At 52.0% G+C, this 20,281-nt stretch overlaps 2 protein-coding genes and 1 long non-coding RNA gene across 4 annotated transcripts; 1 reads left to right on the top strand and 2 right to left on the bottom strand.

Annotated features, from left to right (window-relative positions):
- Positions 1-287: 287 nt before the first annotated feature.
- Positions 288-4,128, bottom strand: CDK3 (cyclin dependent kinase 3). The gene is made up of 8 exons (XM_053910638.1): positions 4,020-4,128; positions 3,536-3,661; positions 3,179-3,256; positions 2,977-3,097; positions 2,715-2,885; positions 2,520-2,621; positions 2,048-2,251; positions 288-955 (listed from the first exon to the last, which is right to left on the bottom strand). Exons 2-8 carry the CDS (start codon positions 3,649-3,651, stop codon positions 830-832), a joined length of 918 nt encoding a protein of 305 aa, XP_053766613.1. The 5' UTR covers positions 3,652-3,661; positions 4,020-4,128; the 3' UTR covers positions 288-829.
- A 225-nt stretch (positions 4,129-4,353) lies between these two features.
- TEN1 (TEN1 subunit of CST complex) lies at positions 4,354-20,235 on the bottom strand. 2 transcript variants are annotated; one of them, XM_024553961.3, is made up of 5 exons: positions 20,099-20,235; positions 14,104-14,245; positions 13,371-13,505; positions 11,583-11,740; positions 4,354-4,492 (listed from the first exon to the last, which is right to left on the bottom strand). In XM_024553961.3, exons 3-5 carry the CDS (start codon positions 13,460-13,462, stop codon positions 4,371-4,373), a joined length of 372 nt encoding a protein of 123 aa, XP_024409729.1. In that variant the 5' UTR covers positions 13,463-13,505; positions 14,104-14,245; positions 20,099-20,235; the 3' UTR covers positions 4,354-4,370. The 2 variants fall into 2 exon arrangements, with proteins under 2 accessions (XP_024409729.1, XP_053766614.1); XM_053910639.1 differs by lacking the exon at positions 14,104-14,245.
- On the top strand, positions 7,350-17,487 carry LOC123479053 (uncharacterized). Its single transcript, XR_006654523.2, has 3 exons — positions 7,350-7,699; positions 12,613-12,932; positions 15,779-17,487. It is a non-coding gene; the product is annotated as an uncharacterized lncRNA (long non-coding RNA).
- Positions 20,236-20,281: the final 46 nt, after the last annotated feature.

The following is a 20,281-nucleotide window of genomic DNA, read 5'->3' as shown; positions in this document are numbered from 1 at the left end:
CAACCAAGCGAAGAATAGCACCTGAGTTCACCTCCTGTCCCCGCCCTCTGCCCCCCACCCCCATCCGTTGGGGACCGCTGAGGTAGAGTGAATGTGTCTGGGGCACGAGCACCAGGGACACCACTTCCCGGGTGAGGAGTGAGCATGCCCACTGGGCCTCGTGGGAACCTGGGGCTCTCCGCAGGTGAGGCCCCTTTGATCCCGGGAGGGATATGCTGACAGGTCATGGAAAGAGATCGAGGATGGTGAGTCCCTGGCATGCCCCCAACAGAATAACACGGGAAAACTCAGTGTATCACTTTTATTTCCTGTTCTTAAAGCCAGAGACAAACAAATGTGAGCATATCCTAAGTGACGACTACTTAGAACAGCTACACGCTCCCCGATCTCCCCCGGAATCAGAGAAATGTCCCCTCTCCCTCTTTTAACTTAATACTCTACTTTTAACTAGAAAACAACTCTTTTCCAAAACACGTTAAACCCAAAAAGGCCAGCAGGGGGCACCCTTTCCCATAGAGTCAGGCTCTGCAGGGCAGCGTGCTCTTGTTGGCCTGTTGCCCCACTGCCAGGAGACCCCGCCTCTAACATACCCCTTGTGCACAGAGCTTCTGTACTCCCAACTTGAAACGGCACCATCGAACCCAATGAACAACACAGGAACTCACTAACTTGTCGGCAGGACTAACCCAAACTCAGCCCCGATGGCTGATGCCAAATTCCTTAGAGCTCTGCTCTCTCTCCAGACACGTTTTCTTTCTTGGAAAGCTGGTGAGGAGGCGGCTGGGGCAGCAGCTGGAGGGAGGCTCGAGGGTGGTGGCCTCACACACTCTCAGCGGCAAAAATGCTCCAGCACACACTGGTGGGGGGCCAGGGGGGTCTTGGTGGACAAGAAGTATGGATGGGCAAGGGCGCCCTTGGCTGAGATCCGCTGGCTGGGGTCGTACTGCAGCAGTTGCTGTGAAGGCAGGAGGAAGAGGAAAGAGATTGCGCCTGGGTGTGGCCAGGGTAGGGAGAGGAATTACCTTCCCAGGTGAATCCCGTCTGGGGACCCTGAGCCCCGGGAGTGCTGCCTTCAGGCCCAGAACTGCACAAAGCCACTGCCTCCCAGCTCAGGAGCCAGTTCTGGACACTCCCGGAACGTGGAGACTGAGACTTAGCTCTGGCCCAGCCCTGCTGAGTCACCCGGTCTCCTACAGGCTCCTAAGGCTGTTGGTCTCTCCCTTCCTCACTGAGGTTTCCAGGCCCCCACTGACCTCTGGCTGAGACAGACTGCTCCCTGGGTATGGGCCAAATCTGCCAGGGAGCAGCACACTTGTGGGGGGGTCCCCAGCCAGGCTATGGAGGGACCCCCTGCCTCCGAGTGACCAGGACAGAGTCCTGAAAGCCTTGCTTGAGAGTCTGTGCCGCCCAGCTGGCGGGGCTGGCACACACAGAGGTCTGGAAAGCTGGGCACGCAGCCCGAAGATGAAAACACTGCCCAGCCATCCTCTGATCAACACCGGATTAGAGGGAGAAACGTGCCTGAGTCTTTGGAGGCACCCTGGTCTGGGCCAGCCCAAGGGGTCAAGGTGGTGCGACAGGAGGGGTGAGTGAGGGCTGCGGCAGGGGCCAGGGGCCGGGACTGGCCTCGTGTGAGAGTGACCACTGTGGAAGGCAGAATAGTGACGCAGGAGCAGCTGTGGTCCCTGCCTGGAAAAGCTTACAGTTTAGACGGGGTGATAATGACCGCAGGGAGAATTACCCAAAACGCACAGCGACTTAGGAAAAAAGGGCAAGAGTCACAGCACAGAGCTGACTAGAACAGAGGTTTAACAGGGAGGGTGAACGCTGGACTTATCGCAGGAGAGGTCTCCAGGTGGAACAATCAATAGGCACAGGGACGGGAACGAGCCGGCTGTGCACAGCGGTCAGAGAAGAGACCAGCTTGGACTCGGAAGGAGCCGGGGTTACACAAGACACTGGCTAACAAAAGGGACGCTTCCAGTGGGAGCAGCAGCGGGAGCCAGGCGGCCCTTCTTGCCCTTGCCGGCCACCTCCCTGCACCTACCATGAGCAGGTCCTTGCCCTCCGGCTCCAGATTGGGCACAACGTCCTCCAGCCCCTTCTTGGTCCACTTGGGGAAGCTGCCCTTATAGTCGGGCAGCTGGGTGACTCCTGGCCACATGGCTTCACTGGGGGTCCCCAGGGTCCGAAAGATGCGAAAGAGCTGGTCGATCTCAGAGTCACCAGGAAACAGAGCTTTGCAGGTCATCTGGAGCGAGGGAGTGGAGAAGCTGTGGGGACCCCTCCCTCATCACTGGGAATCCAATTCCAGATAAGAGGCCAGGCCAGGGAGGCACCTCCAAGACCTGTCCCAGGGCTGTGCTAAGAATCCTGGCCTTTCTGGACTCAGGCCCAATTCCTCAGTCCTCCAGTCAGTCCCTTAATCCCCCTCTAACAGGTGGATCAGAGCCCCCCGCCCCACCTCAGCAGGACCCTGCCTGGGGCCTCCCTGGGGCTGTGTCTGTCCCTCTCTCTACCATCTCTGCGAAGATGCAGCCAATGCTCCAGATGTCGACAGCTGTCGAATAGAACTTGCTGCCCAAGAGGATCTCAGGGGCTCGATACCAGAGTGTCACCACCTGTGGGGACGAGGGGACAGCATCACTTGGGGTAGCTGAGGACACGGGTGGCTTCGCCTCAGCTGCCCTTCTCTCCCCTCTGTCCCGTGGCACCTCGTGGGTGTAAGTGCGTAGGGGCACCCCGAAGGCTCGGGCCAGTCCAAAGTCAGCCAGCTTGATAGCACCCAGCTCATTGATGAGCAGATTCTGGGGCTTCAGGTCCCGGTGGATGACCCGGTGCGAGTGGCAGAAGCTCACCCCCTGCAGCAGCTGGAAGAGGTAACTCTGCAACAGCGAGCGTGAGAGGGGCTGGATGAGCTGGGGTGGACGACTGGCCGGCCCAGCAGGGCGTCCTCCCCCGCGCTCCCCTCGGTACCTTGACCAAGTGCAGGGGGAGCTCAGAGACTGGGGTGGAGTCCATGAACTTCTTCAGGTCCTGGCTGAGGAACTCAAAGACCAGATACAGCTTCTTCTCGTTGTGCACCACGTCCAGCAGCCTGGCCGGGGACGCCGGTCAGGATGCGGCTCCCAGGGGGCCTGGCACAGGCCCGGCTTCCCCGCCTCCTTCCCCACCTCACCTGACGATGTTGGGGTGCCTAAGCTCTTTGAGCAGGGAGATCTCCCTGATGGCGGTGCTTGGGACCCCCTCGGTCTCCCTGCAGGAAGGGAGGGTACAGCAGTGGAGGCAGGAAGCCAAGAAGGGTGCTTCTGCTCTGGGGGGGAGTCGCCCGTGTTCCATATTCCCTCAGGACGGCCCATCCCTCGGCGCTGGGCTCCTCAGAGCACACTCATTCCCACCAGGGGCCCAAGGCAAAGCTTGGGGTGGCCACCCGGGGGTAGCTGGGCAGCTTTCGGGTAAGGCGCTGAATGTGAAACCCTGAGACAAGAGGTGGACGGGGTGGCTGGGGTGTCTCAGGGGCCGGCCCAGCACTCACAGATCCAGCCTGATCTTCTTGAGGGCCACGAGCTGCCCCGTCTCCTTGTTCTTGGCCTTATACACCACCCCGTAGGTGCCCTCTCCGATCTTCTCTACTTTCTGGAACACGTCCATGTCCGCGGAGCTGCCCGGGAAACAGACGGCGCCCCGGCGTTCGCCCCCACGCTCAGGGCCCCGCCCCTCCGCCCCGGCCCCGCCCCCGCTCCGGGACCCTGTCTGGAGTCGGACAGCCCCCGCCAACAAAGTCCCTGCTACGGGGCGCAGGAGAGTCCCAACTGCTCGGGTTCAGCCCGCCTCCGCCCAGCCGGCCCGGGTTACGGGGCCCAGAGCTGCCCAGAGGGGCTGCCCGGGGCGGGGCAGCACTAAGTCGGGGTCAGCAAGGGCTTCCGGAGCCCCGGTCCCGCCACAGGCCGCGAGGGCCTCCGCCTCCCCTGAGGGCGGAACCTCGGCGGCGTCGGGCGCCCTGCGTCCTGGGCCCGCACCTGGACTGGGTGCCCCCGGCCCTCTCCCCTCAGGCCGCGTGCCGAGAATTCCCCAGAAACCCCGCGCTGCCGCGGCCCCGGCGCGCGGCCGCCGGCTCCGCGGCTCCCCCTCCCGGCCGCGGCGGGCGCTGCACCACGTGCGCACACGGCGTGGCCTCTCCGGGTCTTTATTCCGAGGACCGTCTGGAACCCTCCCCGCCTCCCGCGAGGCCCACAGTCCGCAGCGCCCAGGGCTCGGCCTCCGGTGCTCTCCTGGGGGAGTGGTGTCAGGCTCCAGAAAACGGCCGTCACCGCGGTAAGTCCCTGGGTCTTCTCCGTCTCCTCCGTCGCAGCTGTGGCCGCCGCCAGTTGCTACGGGCGGCTGTCCCTCTCCCGCTGGTACGCCCTCTGCTCGCTGATGGCTCGTTCCAGCAGCGCGAGGTTCATCCCTTCCACACAAGTCAGCACTCGCGCCTTCACCACGGGACCGCCGTCTGAAAGACACGAACACAAAGGCCCTACTAGCTCGCCGCCGCCGCCGCCGGGGTCCAGCTGTTTCTCCCCACCCCCCACCTGACTTTTTTTGTCTGATCACCCAAGATATGTTTGTCATTTTGGGGTGGGGGGCAGAAACATCGATCGGTTGCCTCCTGCAAGCACCCTGGCGGGGGATCGAAGCCACAGCGTTCCGGTGGTTATAAGGGGTGACGCTCTAACCGGCTGAGCCACCAGGCCAGAGCTCTGTCCTCCGTTTTGACGGGATGAGTTGGACAAAGCACATGCGACACTGGCAATTCGTCTACTCGGGCCCCCCATGTACTGCAGTCAGGCGTCCGGCACTTGGGGCAGCCGGGAAATTCCGCTTCTCCAGGGAAGAAGGGCCAGAGGGACCTTCTTCCCTCCCTCCCTCGTCATCTTGATTCCCTGCTACCTTCTCTGTAGGCCGAAGTGCCCAGGGTTGAGCAGGGGTGTCCGTCACCGTCCCAGTTTTCTGTTTGTACCAAGGGAAGGGCACCCGGAGACCCTCTGGCATTGGAAACCAGGGCGAAGAAACCCCCTATTTAATTAATCCAAGGGGAGAGTCTGGCCTTAGAGGGGCAAGTCATCCCGCCCCGGCGAGGGGCTCGGGGGCTTCCAGCAGAAGCTGTGGTGACCTGATGGAAAGGTTCGTCAATGTGCAAGTGACACCAAACAGAAGGAGGTCTGGGGTTCGCCCTAACCCGTCCGTCCGTGGAAGGAGAGAGGCCCCACGGTAACCTGAGCAGCTCAGGGGAGGCCCGCAAGGCAGCCTCAGGAACGCAGAGCCCTAAAGCAACCTCAAAGATTGGTCTGAGATGAACTATCAGCAGTTCATGGCCGGGCCTAGGCCGGGACTTTTCTTTAACAAAGGTTAATCTTTATCTTGACCGAGCCCTTTTTCTTTTTGCATCTGTGATAACACACCTTTGCAGTGTCCAGGTAACCCCACCCCCACCCCCGCCAGCGCTGAGACCACAGACCCCCTCACTGTTGTTGTTACCGTGTTAACTGTTGCCTGTGGACCCTCCTTTCCCCGCCTACGTCAAAGAAGTAGGTGTCTAGCGTTTGGCCTCTTACCCACTCCCCGAGCCCCCGCCTCCCTAATCCATCACCGGAGGACTCCCGTCACCCCCTTCAGTCCGGTCCTCTGATTGTCACGTGCGAAACGAGGGGCTACCCTGCTGTCCTCCAGACCATTTCTCAACCCGCCGAGAGTTTGCTTCCTGGCAGCTGTCGTTGCTTTGGCTCAAACTCACAGAAGTTCTCTGCGGGTTTGAATGTTTCTCACGTGGACACTTCTTTTACTTTTTGTCACTCATGTGTTCTCTGCTCTCTGGGCGAATTCGTGACTACACTCAGCGTTCTAGGACGTTGTCCTGTCCTGCTGTGACGCAGTTGAGAGAGACAGAGGCCCTATGGTTAGATAGAGTCGGTGCCCGGCTTTCCTTGTAGTCTGGGCCACGTTATTGACTTAACACGGCCTGGGCAGAGTTCAGGGCATTGCATCGTGTAGATGCCGGCCCTCAACACGGGAAGATGTTCAGGCGTGCCTGTTTGAAACACGAGGTCACCTGTGTGTCACTGGCTTCTGTTGACCCCGGTGCTGGGCTGATCGGGAGAACAGGCCTCTTAGGAAGCTTGACCGCAGAGGGAAGGGGGGTCCCGGCTCGGTGGGCATAGAGAGCAGAGCGCCACGTTCTTAACCGTTCCTGAGGCAGGAAGGTTAGGACGGGGAACAAAGGCCTCACGCTCTACCTCTCCCTTTCTCTGTCTGGGCAAGAGCATCACAGGTGCCCCCTTTGCTGACCGCCTGTTTCCTCAATTTCTTGTAATTCAGAGGGCCAAAAAAAAAACAAACCACCAAATTCCGAGCCATGTAGGCAGTCACCCACCAGCGTCCGAAGCCCGTGTCTAATAAAAGCCTTCTACGCAGACTCACGGGTGCGTCTTATTCTCCGAGGTCGCCTGCTCTCACGTCTGGAATGCGTCCGGTCGCTTTAATAAATTTACTGCGCTTCACTAAACCTTCCTGTCGTGCTCTCGAATTCTTTCTTGTTCTGTGACAAGGACCTGGACGGGGCTGAGGCCTCCCTCGGCCCCCCTGGGTGCCGCCTGGTATCAACTACCGTCATCATTGTTATTTTTTTCTTTTATTTTTTAACTTTTTAGATGCTTATATGTTTTTTTTAAGGTTTTATTTATTTGTTTTTAGGGAGAAGGGAAGAGAAGGAGAAAGAGGGAGAGAAACGTCAGTGTGTGGTTGCCTCTCATGAGCCCCTAACTGGGGACCTGGCCCACAACCCAAGCATGGACCCTGACTGGGAATTGAACCAGCAACCCTTTGATTTGCAGGCCCACACTCAATCTGCTGAACCATACCAGCCAGGGGTCATTCTTGTTATTTTAAAATGCAAGAGGCTCCAGTGCTTTCTGCGTTGAAAGGGAGGAACCTGTGGTAACAGGTGAAGGGCTTGGCTGAGAAAGCAGAGTCCCCACGGAGGGCAGGCCACGGACCAGAGTCACACTACGGGGGCGCACCTCAGGCTGCAGGGACCCTTTTCCATCCCAGGTGGGGGCAAGGGAGCTGCTGATGGGCGTGGACGCATACAATTGTAGGAGGACGGGTGCTGCTGTGGCCCCAACCTTCCCCGGGATGTAGGAGGTGAGGCAATCCCCAGAAAGGAACCGGGAGGTGAGCCAGTAGTGTTGCGTAACAGGTGGGTGCCTGGCAGCCGTGTGGACTGTGGGCCTGGGGTTGACCGGGACGGGCGGGAGGGTCTCTAAGCAGCGTGGAGGCCCCCCCGGGTGAGACGACAGACCATTGTGCTTGGACTCTGAGGAGCTTTGGGAACTTTCTCCATTGCCAGTGGGGTGGGGCCCCAGAGAGGGAAGGTTGGGGTTTCATCAGGCAGGAGGGAGGGAGGGCAGGGGGTTGAAACTTCTGCCAGGAACGTTGTTGAAATGATAGTGAGGTCCAGCTGGAGGGGAGGAAAGGGAACAGGAGAGGGAAGATGGAAGAAAATAAAGGGGTCCTGAGTCCACGGGGCAGAAGAGGGAAGGGCTGCAGCTGTGTCACGGAGCAGAGGTGTGGCCCTTTGAGGAGCAGCTGTGGGTGTCAGAGGCAGAGGCGGGACAGGTCACACAGTGGCAGAACTGGTCGCCCACAGAGGTCGAGGAGAAAGGTGAGCAATGACAAACCGGAGAAGCCGGCAGGATCCAGGCACCACCTCTGTGGGGAATGTGGCTGGGGAAGCTGACCGAGCCACCATGTGGGAGGGTGGGCAGAGAACTGAGGGCCTGGGGAGAGGACAGGTTTCAGGCGGGTCCTGGCAAAGGTGAAAACATGCAAAGGATGCTCGAAGATGTAAGAGGGAAGGTCCCAGAGGAAGGTCCCAGAGGACACAACAGGAGGACCCACAGAGGAGGAAACAGTGGTGCCGTGGAACAAACCAGAACGGGTGGCATGTCTGGGGTTTACGGTGAGAGTTCTAGGGTAGCCACATGCCCTAGGCAAGTCACCTCCAGCCTGGGGATTCTATTAGGGACCCTGGAGAAGAGTGGGGAGAGGCTGTGCCCCGATACCTTAGTACCTGGACAGGAAGCCCTTAGGCCTTTGGGTGGTGCCCAAAGAAGGTGACACAGCCAGCGAGTTTCGACACAGAGCTGGCATTTCTTCACCTCTTCTATCTGCTCAGCAAGCTCTTAGGTGACTGTAGGCAGCACTGCCATCCTGTCATGGGGCATGACTGGTGTCTGGTTGACCTTCGTATCCCCACAGGACTTTGGACTTGACCGCGGGGCCAGCCACACGTGCGCCCTCTGCCCAGGCTGGGGTGGGGTGGCCACTTCCACAGTCAGCCCGTGCTCCGCCCCTGCCTCCTCATTGTCACCTTTCTTCCCTTGTGTCAGCTGCAAATGATGAGCATGTATGACTTTTAGAAAGTTGGGGAACATTTGTGTGAGGGAAAACAAAAAAGGTTAAAATGTGATCAATAAACTAGCCAGAGCCTAGGAAGAAAGCTGCCTGGTCTGAGGGTAGATTGTTTAGGTTCAGGTTTTCCTTTTTTTGGCCAGAATACTTCAGAGAGGAACTGTGTGCATCCCTGTGTGTGTGTCCCACAGCAGACCGGTCACCTGCCTTGTCACCGGCTGGATGGACCGGGCAGGCCCGGGCACTGGCGAGTTCCGCCTAGTGAGTAGCAGCTGGTGATACTGGCCGTTGCCTGCATCTGGTCTTTCACCAGGGCTTTGAAAGAGGCGACTTTCAAATTCAATGCTCTCTCCTGCGTTTATTCACTGTGATTCTTTTCGAAAGAACTTTCCCTCGCCAGTCATTTGGTTTCCCTCAAATACAATCCAAACAGGAAAAGGCAGGAGAAATGCACGGGAAGGAGCAGCAGGTGTACGTAAGGCAACCAGGAGGAAAGAATGAGGAAGTCCCAGATTCCAGTATTTTTCAGCAAATTCTATAGAATAAATGACTATGTTCTCCAATAAATGGCATTTTAAAAGAGAAAGAGAGAGAGAAGGAAGACAGAACTGTTAGAGATGAACACAGAGTGGAGATACGTAACCCAAACGTGATGTGTGGACTCCAGGACCCTGATCTAATTAAGCTAGGTAATTGTAACAACCCACCTTTCTGTCCTCCTTTCTTTTTTAAGGCAACTGGGGGATAGTAAACATGAACAAGGTATTAGAACATATGAAGAAGTAGCTATTAATTTTGTTGGGCATGACTGGGGTGGTGTTAGAGATTCACAGTGAGGTATTTATGAGTAAAATGAGACCATGTCTTATGTTGGCATTAAAACACACCAGCAAGATAAATGCAGGCGAAGAGACACTGAACAGTGGAGCGCAGGTCACGCTGGACCTGGGTGATGGGTGCGTGGACGTGATTTCTACCATTCTACAATAGTGTGTGTTTGAGATAAAAACATTAAATTTAAAAAATTGTATGGGTCAGATTTATACTGTAAAGTTTTTTCCATTTTTCTTCCTATAAATGATTCTAAGTGTCCATTCCAGGTCCTGCCTTGTCCCAGCCTGCTGCCCCGTAGTCATTTCATCCCTTCCCTGTATTAGCAATCCGCCTCAGGGGTTCAGACTCCAGGCGGTCAGATCTCCAGAGCTCCCGGGACTCGATGGAGGCCAGGGGGCAGGGGAAAGCCTCCGAGGATCTGGGCCCCGGTCAAAGCGAGCTTCAGACATCCTTCCTGGGATGGCCCTTGTGCCCCTGCCCATCCCTCCTCCTGGTACCTGCCAAGCCAGTGTTCAGGGCAGGAACTCTGTGAACGCCAAGGCTTAAGTCTGAATAGAGATTAACTTGTTGAGTTTTTGGCCGAGTTTTTTTTTTGGCCGAGATTAACTTGTATTAAGTCAAATATAATTGAAGTGAGCACCACTTAATTACTTTTTTTTTCCAGTGCATGTCACCCAGAGTTAAAAATCACTGTGACTTCTGGAAAGGAAGTTGGTGGTGCAAATGGAGAACCATAAACATTCACATGTTTTAACGTAGCAATTCTACTTTTAGGAAACTACCCTGAAGAAATAATCAGAAAATAGCAAAGTTTAGTGTATGAGAATATTAATTGCAGTATTTTAAATCTATATATCTAGGTATAGATTTAAATCTATACCTAGATATATAGATTTAAAATAAATATTTTCCCTCTGGCTATAAAAGCAATACATTTTCATTGTAAAATGTATAAAGAATCCCACAATCATACCACCCAGAAACAACTATTAACATTTTGGGAAATAATGTTTCAAAATGCTACATGTGAAATGTAACAAACTTACATTTATATTTATGTAAAAATATATTAAGCAAAAATGAGGTCATATGATACATACTGTTATTGTTTTGTAAACTTTTTCGTAATAACTTATTGTAAAACTTTTTATGTCAATTAATAGAAATTTAAAGCATCCTTTTGCTGGCTGCATAATATTCCACTGACTAAGTATACCATGATTGCATTAACATAATCAATGTTTAGTACATCTATAAAAGCAAGAAATGGAAACAATATAAATGTCCAGTGGTTGTGTATGAATTAGACACACATCTAATCTATAAAATATTATAGTCATTAAACACCATATCTAGAAAGGTTTTGAAGATATAGGAGATGCTTATGATATAACGTTAAGCCAAAATAACCAGATCCAACGTTATATAATATGAACCATATGAAGGGAAAATGGCATGGAGACAGGCAGACAGGAGGCAAAGAATATGAGTACATGGGGTTTTCTTTCTTCCTTTTCTTTCTCCCTCTCTCTCTCTCTGATTTTGAGAGTACATTTATTAAGGCTGGGGACAGTGAAACAAGGAAGGGCAACAGGAGCCTCGGCGGGGTGCTCTGACTCTAAAAAGGTTACAGGAAAGAAAGGAGCTGAGGCGGGGCAGCTTAGGTTCACCGGAAAGTCGGAGAAGAGGCGTTGGAGACAGGTTCAGGGGGTCAGCCCAGGACAAGTTGCAGCCACCCACCGCTCCCCTGGCTGCAAGTCTCTTGGGGACCCTTAGAGTGTAGGAGATGCAGGCCTGAGAGAGAGGAAGGGCATGGGCGTGCTCCCGGGGGAGAGAGCCCCGAGGACCTGCGTGTCAAAGAGCAGCCTTCGACTCTGAATGCCAGAGATTCTTCCCGGCTGCTTTTATTGCTTGCACCGTGTTCTAGCTCTCTCGCCCTGACTTCCCGGATGGTCACTTCAGCCCCAACCTCTCCAAGCCTTGGTTTTCTCATCTATGAACTAGCAGGAGTAAGAGTCAGGTTAAGAACTGATGGGCAGTTTCAAAAACCCGGTACCAGGCCTGGACGTTGTAGGCCTTCAGAAATGAATGGTTTCTCTCCACTCTTTCTCAATTCCCTGTGGCAAATTGGCTGTGAGCCCCATCATCTGTTTCCCATGAGTCCGTGAACTTGTAGGCTGATTTGGAAGGAATGTTAACCCCGGAGAGGGACTCCCATTGGGTCACAAACCAGGCCCAGTCCTAACCGAGGCTCCACTCAGGAGCCAGAGTGAGAAATTGGGTGCAAGGCCCCGGCTTACCCTGCTGGTGCTCAAGCTCCCCCAGGACCGTGTACAGGGAGCCCATCTGGGCTTGGAACGGCTCCACCAGCTTGGTGCAGACGAGGGTCTGGTGCTGCTCAGATCCGCGCTGAGCCGTCAGGGTCACTCGGGACTGGGTCACATCGTAGAGGCACAGCCTGGCAGTCGGGGAAAATGCAATCGTTTCTATCCATAGGCACAACACCACGGCGCTTACAAGGTTTGGGGAGGCCAATAAATCCAAGGGAAGATGGTCAGCCATACTTGGATCCAACAAGGTAAAATGGTGGCAGCAAACAGAAAAAGCGTTTCAGTCTAGAGTGTTGGGGTGTAAGTCCCATGCATTAAAAGACACCTGTTCAGTGAGTTTTGACAAAAATGCACACTCGGTGTAACCACCACCCCAGTAAGATTTAGTACACTTCTGTTGCCCCCTACAGTTCCCTTGTGCCCCTTGGAAGCCAGTCTCCCCATCTCCCACCCATGCTTCTGGTCCCTCTAGATGAGTTTTCCTGCTCAAGCATCTGATGCAAATGATATTCTAACAGCATGTGGTCTCTTGGGTCCAGCTTCTTTCACTCAGCAAAGTGGTTTTCAGACTCGTTGATGTTGTTGGGTAAACCAGTACTTTGGTCTTTTTCGTTGCTCAGTAGCACTCCAATGCATGGGGAAAGAAATGAAACATTTGTTGTTCAGCCACGTTGAACTGAAATGACTGTCCCTTCCCCACTCAGACACGTTAATGTCCTTGTTGAAAGTCAACACTGGTTAAGTAAATAGATGACAGTACCGGTAAGTAAGTTTGATGGATCTCTGCCATGACATGAAATGGATCTATTTGAAGTGATGATATGGATCTGTACACTAGGCACGGAACTAGGGCTGCTGTATCCAAGTAAGTAAGTAAATAAACGGTACCATCTAGTAATGCAATAGGATCTCATTTAGGTTAAACGTTTTCTACATATAGGTACACATGTCTCCAAGAGAGTCCCCAGTGATTCTTTCCTCCTGGCACTTGCATCCCTAGGTAGTCCCCGATCACCCTGACTGGCAGTGACCCATGTAGCCGACAGGATCTCGCAGAAGTGATGGGGAGTGACCTCCAAAGTCAGGCCATAGAAGGAGGGCACTGCGGCTTTCTCTTCGCTGTCTCTGCTGGACCACTCCTCCCAGGGGAAGCGGCCACGTCCTGAGGGTCTGCAAACAGCCCCACAGAGAGATCTGCACTGTGAGGGCCTTCTGGACAGACTCGCCGAATGTGCAGTCGCCCTGGGAGCAGACCCGCCAGGCCCAGGGCAGCCTTCAGTGTCGGCCGCCCTGGCCGCCACCTTAGCTGCAGCCTCACGAGTGAGTCTGGGCCCAAACCATGCGCTAGTCCACTCCCAAGTTCCTGGCCTGTAGTAACTACGAAATCACAAGCTTTTGTTGTCATTTTAAGCCACTGAATTTGGGGGTAATTTGTTACACAGCAACACCTGACTCATACAGCATGTACATGTGTATATATAGCGTGTACACATACCCACCCACTTACACATCTGTGCATACCTACACCCGTGAAAAAGTCTGTAATCACCAGGAGGCTAGCAGCGCCGGCCGACTGTGGGATCGCAGGTGACGTTTGCTTGCTTTATGGATTGTCTACGTTTTTTACAGCGACGGCCCATGAAGTTGTTAGCATTTAAAAAATAATTCGACAAAATGATAATAAAACTATTTTTAATTGTTTTTTGGCGGGGTCAGTTAACGATCCCCCCCACCTTGTGAAGAAAGAACCGTTCTCACCTGCCAAACGTCCTCAGGGCGCCCCCATCGGGAACTTGGCCGGCACAGACCTCCCAGGGGAAGTAATAGACCCCGGGCTTGGGCAGCGTCATTGGCTCCTGTCACCGAAGAGCTGGGGTGGATTTTTGAGGATTTCTGACAAACCAAGCAGACGGTGAGATGGAGGTTAGCAGATGCCTGAGACCCGCTACCTCTGGAAGGCTAGTTCCAGTGGGTGGTGGTTTAAAATTAAAAATATTTTTTTGATAGGTTGTGCCTTCACATAATGAAGAACTGTCCCTACTCTAATCCCCGTGCAACCCTTCCCTCCCTGATCCCCTGCAGCAGGGGCTCCGCAGAAGGGCGGATGGCAGTCTGCCATCTCCATCACGACAACTACGCCCTGCCGTCACAGCGCGGAAACTCTCACACGCGCGGAAACACGTGGGCAGCTTGGTCTTCGAACTGTGTCTTTCCCCGTGAACTGTGGGAGCACGCTGCTCTGCACCTTGGCTTCTGCACCACCATGTTTTGACATTCGTTCAGAGTTGTGCATAAAGGGAGTCTTCCTGTTTTTTAAAGTGAACTTTTTATTTTGGAATAGCTTTGGATTTATCTTTTTTTAAAAACCTGTAAAGATGGTACAGAGAATTCCTATGTACCCAGTTTTTCCTGTAATTAGCATCTCACGTTAAGGTGACACATTTGTCAGAATTAAAGAACCCGTAGAGTCATTATTAACTCAGCTCCATACTTCACTGGGATTTCCTTGGTTTCCCCTAACAGCCTCTTCTTTCCGAGTCCCCTCCAGGACACACATCACATTTCGTCGTCGTGACTCCTTTAGATGCTCCTGGCTGTGGCAGCTTCCCAGACTTTCCTTGATTTTTTATGACCTTGAGAGATTTGAGGTATATTGGTCAGGTATTTTGTAGTATGACTTCTAATTTGCTTTTGTCTGCTGTTTTTATCATGGTTAGTCTGGGGCTATAGGTTTTTGTTACAATTTTTTAAAAAGAGAAAGAGGCTATAGAAGTGATTTCATAACAATGCAATGGAACACTCACAGGCTTTTCTTCTGTATTTTATTTAGTATTTATTGTATTTTTTCTTCACAGGCTTTTTTTTAGATGAGGCATTACACATACTCATATAGCAAGATCTCCAAGATATACTATCAGGAAAAGAAGGAGTAGGCACGTACATGTAATATGTACCTTTCTGTGTGTGGGTGTGTGTGTCTGTATGTGTGTGTGTGTGCAAGAGAGAGAGAGAACAACTCCCTAACATGAGAAGCCTCGTGTAGACTGTTAGCAAGGTGGGGACTCAGCAATAATTATTCAGTGACAAAGGCATCCTGCCGGTGAGAACCTTGAACAATTTCTTGATAGGACAAGAACGTGGAGACCCAAACAAAGAAAATGGTAATGAAATAATCCCAAGTAAGGTCCTTGTAGAAGTCAGGTGACAGCTTTAGTCCAGAAGTGGAACGTAGCTGAGAGTCTCGCAAAACTGGTTTCAGTGTCCTGCCGAGGTGGGCAGTGTTGCCGTCCACAGCCCACGGTCCTGTCAGCACATGTGTCTGGAACATGCCCGGCTTGTGCTGCAGGAGCCGCTGGCCAAGGTCCAGTCCTCTCCCCTGAACGCAAGCGCTCTGCAGGGCGCGCCCAGGAAGCAGAGCCTCTGATCATCTTTGGCATGAGAGAGAAGCAAAAAGTAGAACAAAAACCCCCCTCAAAAACTGCCAGGAGGTTGCTGTGCTTCCTGTTTGGGATGATGTGGACGATCCTGTCCAATCTTGCAAAAACCTGAAATTTTAGAATCTTTTTTAAGGTAATTTTTCCACTCTCAAGCACCATATATATTATAAGCTAAGCTATAAGTAGCAATGCCATTAAATTTATTTTTATTTTCAAAATTATCATGCAGTAGAATTGAGTGGGGGGCATACACATAAGTTTAACCTCAATTTGTTTTTCAAACAAAAGTTGCTCTGCGTTTATTAAGACAAGCACAGCTGGCTCCATAAGCCTTTACTGCACATTATGTCACAGTCAGAGGTTCCCAAGAAGACATATCAGGACGGCTTCTCTTGTGACTCAGCTGGATTCCAGCTGATCTCCTTAGAAGTCTGAGTAATGGCGCCACCGGAATTTAGGGGCCTTCCCCTTCTCACTTCCCCAGGCACTTCTGGGAGATAAATCCCCGGTAGGAGGAGGAGAAATATGCTTCTTTTTAAGAAACGGGAAGTTTGAAAGTGCTGTACAGGAAGGATGGTGAACCAATCTGCTTCTTTCATTTTTTTCTGAAACAGTTGCCAAGATTTCTGCAGTAGGACCAGAGGTAAGAGAAGTGACACCTGTAACCAAGCTCATCATAGCTTTTATCAGCTTTGGGTTTTTTTTCTTTTCTTTTTTTTAATCCAAAAGGTGTTGATTGGCATGAACCCCCCACGCATCTTGGTTTGGGGTGCTTTAGTGCGCTTCCTTCTGAGCAGCCTCCCGTCAGCCTCGCTTGTCCTCCTGCAGGCGGACAGAGCACAGCAGAGCGCCAGCACACAGGACTGCCACCGTTTGCGCACGGCGAAAGTGGCGGTGATGTCACGGCATCCCAGGCATTTCCCTCTCACTAGGTAAGAACTGGGGCTCGGCGCCAGGCGCCCTCGTCTTGTGTCTCCTCTTCTCTTCCGGAGAGGGATGAAGGCGACCCTTAGTGAGAGGCATGTTGTCATGGGGAGGTCTCACCACGGGAAAGGTGAGTTTCTTTCTTGAAGACAAGAATCACGATTGTTTGTATGTTTACCACTCCACAGTTAGGTTAGATTACTGGTTTATTGTGAAAGGACAGAGCTCAGGAACAGCCAGGTGGAAGACATGCACGGGGCGAGTATGTGGGAAGGGGCGTGGAGCTCCCACGCCCTCTGAGGGCACCACGCTCCCACGAACCCCTGCACATTTCACCAACCGAGAGGCGACTCGTTAATGCTTTAAAAGTTACAATTCTCTGTAAGCCTATACTGCACGATCTTCAACATGAAAACTTGAGTTATGTCCCACGACTTGAACTATGGCCTCAAAAGCTTCTACCCATGGGGTTTAGGAAGTTTACGTGTGATCTCGACTAAATGAATTTTACAGTAAGCAAATAAAAGGATTATTTTACTGTCCTTAAAAGTTTATGGGGGCAGGTAGAGGGAGGCGGAGGAGGGTATGGGGGGCACGTGGTGGTGGGCGGAGGCTTGACTTGGGGCGGTGCGCACACAACAGTGTGCAGAGATGTGTTGTAGGGTTGTGCACCCGACACCTGCACTGTTTTGTTAACAAGTGTCACCCCATTACATTCCATAAAAAGGAAAAAAAAGGTTTTCCAGTCACCGGAGGAAAATACAGAAGAATCACTCGTGGATGCTAATACAAGTTGATGACAAACAGGCTATTTACGTAACTCCCCACACAATACTTATCAACCACAAAGAGAAAAATGGTCCACTTCTCAGTGAAGACACAACCTTCGTGTGCCTCCTGGACGTGATGCCCTGAGAGGGACAGCTTTTAGCTTTAGTTGTAAATGCTAGGCTTAAGTGACGATGCAGGTGGGAAGCTGCTGTCCAACTGGAATACTCGACCCTGCGAGGTTGACAGCTGAGCCACTGGGTTCCAGGGAGGAAGTGTCTGTGATGCAGATGAAGAATTGCTGCCCAACACATAAAGAGATACTAGGAAAATCACCTACAGGACGGCAACTCTTACCTGATTAACCTTTCCTGAAGCCCTTACCTACCCTTTTCTTCATAAAAAAGGGCGGCCCGAGATGAGATGTTAAGACAGTTTGTAGGGTACAAACCCGCCGTCTTCTCAGATCGCCGGCATCTGAATAAAGCCCCCATGGAGATTCAGTCCCTGTCTGGCGACCGGCAGCACCAACGCCGGTGTCTCTGGTTTCACCTCTTCCTCAGCGAGCTCTTCCCTGTCCACCCCACCTAAAACAGCATTCTGCACCCCCCCAATCACTCTGTCACCTCACCTTGGTTTACTTTCTTCATTGTAGCTTATTAAATAATAGATTTTTCAAATAGTGATTTGTTTACCAGTTCAATGTCTATGCCTCCCACTAGACCATCAGCTCCACGAAGTCAGGATTCACATTATTCCTCAGGGTATCCTCTGTCTTATGCAGCATCTGGGACATTATATTAAATATTTATTGAGTGGGTGAAGGTACGCATGCAGAAGAGAGTGAAAACATAACCATCTACTCCCAAACTCGGCCTGGAGGCAAACCACACCTTACTGCCTATGGGAAGGTGACGTTGTGGTCTGCTGCCTTCACTGGCATTTGTTTGCTCTTCCTAGACCATCCAGTCCAGGCAAATGGTTCGAACATCAACAGCCTGTTTGCCCATGGAGATTCTTTGAATTCTTTCTCCTTACTGTTTCTGCCAATTCTGGATTGTTGTACAGTTCTTAACCAATCCTAGTCAAGCCCCTGAACCGAAAGACCCGCCTTAACCCAAATTTCCAATTCTCAAAAAGCTCTGACCTGCCCTTCTCCTCTGAGACACTGCCAGAGCTTTGCCAAGCAGTGTGCTCCTTGCCCAAGGAGCAGTAAACCCGGCTCTGTCTGTCCACAGGGTGTGCTGTGATATTCTGAGCCAGTTTTTAAAAATTAATTATTTTGGGGGGTGGATGATGGCAAAGGGGGGAAAATGGGGGAAACTGTAATAGAATAACAATAAAACATTTCTTTAAATTAGTTAATTTTGCCCTGGCTGGTGTAGCTCAGTGGATTGAGCGCTGGCCTCCAAACCAAAGGGTCACTGGTTCGATTTCCAGTCAGGGTACATGCCTGGGTTTCGGGCCAGGTCCCCAGTAGGAGGCGCGAGAGGCAACCACACATTGATGTTTCTCTCCCTCTCTTTCTCCATTACCTTCTCTCTAAAAATAAAATCTTTAAAAAATAAATATTTTTAGAGAGAGGAAAGAGGGGGCTAGATATAGAGGGAGAGAAACATTGATGCGCTGCCTCTCAAAGGCACCCCAACCAGGGGGCTGAACCTTGCAATCCAGGCATGTGCCCTGACCAGGAGTCAACCAGACGCTTTTCACTTTGCAGGACCATCGCCAACCAACTAAGCCACACTGGTCAGAGTCTGAGCCAGCTTTTGACCAGGGGAATACAATCTTAACACAGTAGCCAAACAAAACAGCATCAGTAACAGTGCCTTCCCCCAGGTATACTGGAGCTCGAGCAAAAGGAATTATCAGTGTCTTTCCCTTCCCCGCACTTCTTCCCCTCCGGGGAGTTACCTCTGCCTTTCTTGCTCTTAAGCTCCAGGGACCTACCGCCTCTGTAACATCCTAATAATTTGGAGAGAAAAACAAGTAGTAATGACCTTGTCTAGATTTAAATTTTTGGTATTTTATTCACTGTGGATTTTTCCTGCATGAATTTTGATTTTTTTTTTTAAAGTTGCATTAAAACACTGTTAACCTTGGTTAATTTTTTGGCACTTCCTTAAATTTTTGTGTTGGAGGGGAATGCCTTACTCATCTCATCCTACTCCCAGTACTGGAAGGAACACAGAATTAAATGTATAGTTTCGTGGACGCGGGGCGGGGGGGGGGGGGGGGGGGGCGGAGGTTCTATGGACGGTAACCTCACTTTTAACTTAGTGAAAGGTGTTAAGCCAGCCCTGTTCTAGTGCATCTAGGTCAACACACCTTTGAAATAAGCATAATCAGCCTCCAGAGAGCACATAACCTCGTTACCTCTTCTGTAACCTGATGCCTCCCTGCCTTTTCCCACCTCCACGCAATCTTTATGTTTTCTCCCCAATTTCAAGTGCTGCAAAATTCTGTCTGGCGCAGCTGAGATCTTGCTTCCCCAAATACGGTGTCAGTTTGACTCAAACTCATATAAAAATTCTCTACAGGTTTGGCCATTCTTTACTAGGACCATAGTTTTTAAAAAAGGGATTAAGTATCGATTAAAATTACAAAAGTAAATCAGGGAGATGTAAGGGGGATGGTATACAGAGTGCGTTATCTTTATTATAATGGGATGAAGTCAAAAAACTAACGAAAACGAACAAATAAAGCATTTAAGTATTTTACTTCAAAAGTTTTTAGGAATAAAAAGTAAAGCACAACTAATTAACAGTGGCTGTTTCTGAGGATGGGGACCTTTTGTTTTATATTGTAAATCCTCCTCTACCATGTTTGTAAAACCTGTGCACTTAAAACTTTGATGACGACCAAGATAATTGGGAAAATAAAGTGGATTTCAAGGTATAAACGCAGGGCTACCTCAGTCTCACTGTAAATCCGCGCCCACCCAACACATCAATCGCGGGGAGCACCCGCAATCCTACACCAGCTCCAAGCCGCCCACGCTTCCGGCAGCAGAGACGCCATTAGTTTCATAAAATATTACTGCAACCTCTCCCTAGTGCTGCTTTCGTCGTCGTCCCTTCTTAATCCAATGAGGGAAAGTTTTGGGAAATCCTACGACTTCCCCCAGCAAAGCCCGGAGGTCCTCCAATCCCCGGACCTGGAGCCTCCTTCCCGGACGCCTCATCCCTAGAACCCAGACAGGGAGGCGGACCGGCGAATCCCAAGGCGCAGGCGCATTTTTCCTTATCCTTGTTGCCCCGCCCCTTCCCAACCCCAGCCAACCTGTGGGCATCCCGGCGGCCCTGCGCTTCCTTTTTCTGCTCCGTGTGATCACGTGACGAGGGAGGGGCGACTTACCGTGAACCCCAGGCCTCTCCGTCTCCCCACACTCCCGGCCAATTTCTTGAGCTTTTTCCGGAGACAACTCCGCGGTTTGGGAGGCAGGGGGTTCGCTCTAGGGCTCTCGTGGCCGAGGGCTGGAGACTCGCCTCGGTGGTCGGCCGGGACCCTGCGAGCTCGCGGGGGCCAACACCGCTTTGT

The sequence above is a fragment of the Desmodus rotundus genome, chromosome 9 (assembly GCF_022682495.2).
Source record: "Desmodus rotundus isolate HL8 chromosome 9, HLdesRot8A.1, whole genome shotgun sequence".
In the NCBI taxonomy this organism is placed as follows: domain Eukaryota; kingdom Metazoa; phylum Chordata; class Mammalia; order Chiroptera; family Phyllostomidae; genus Desmodus; species Desmodus rotundus.
Note: the sequence above shows the minus strand (reverse complement) of the source record. Positions and strands in the feature narration are given on the sequence as shown.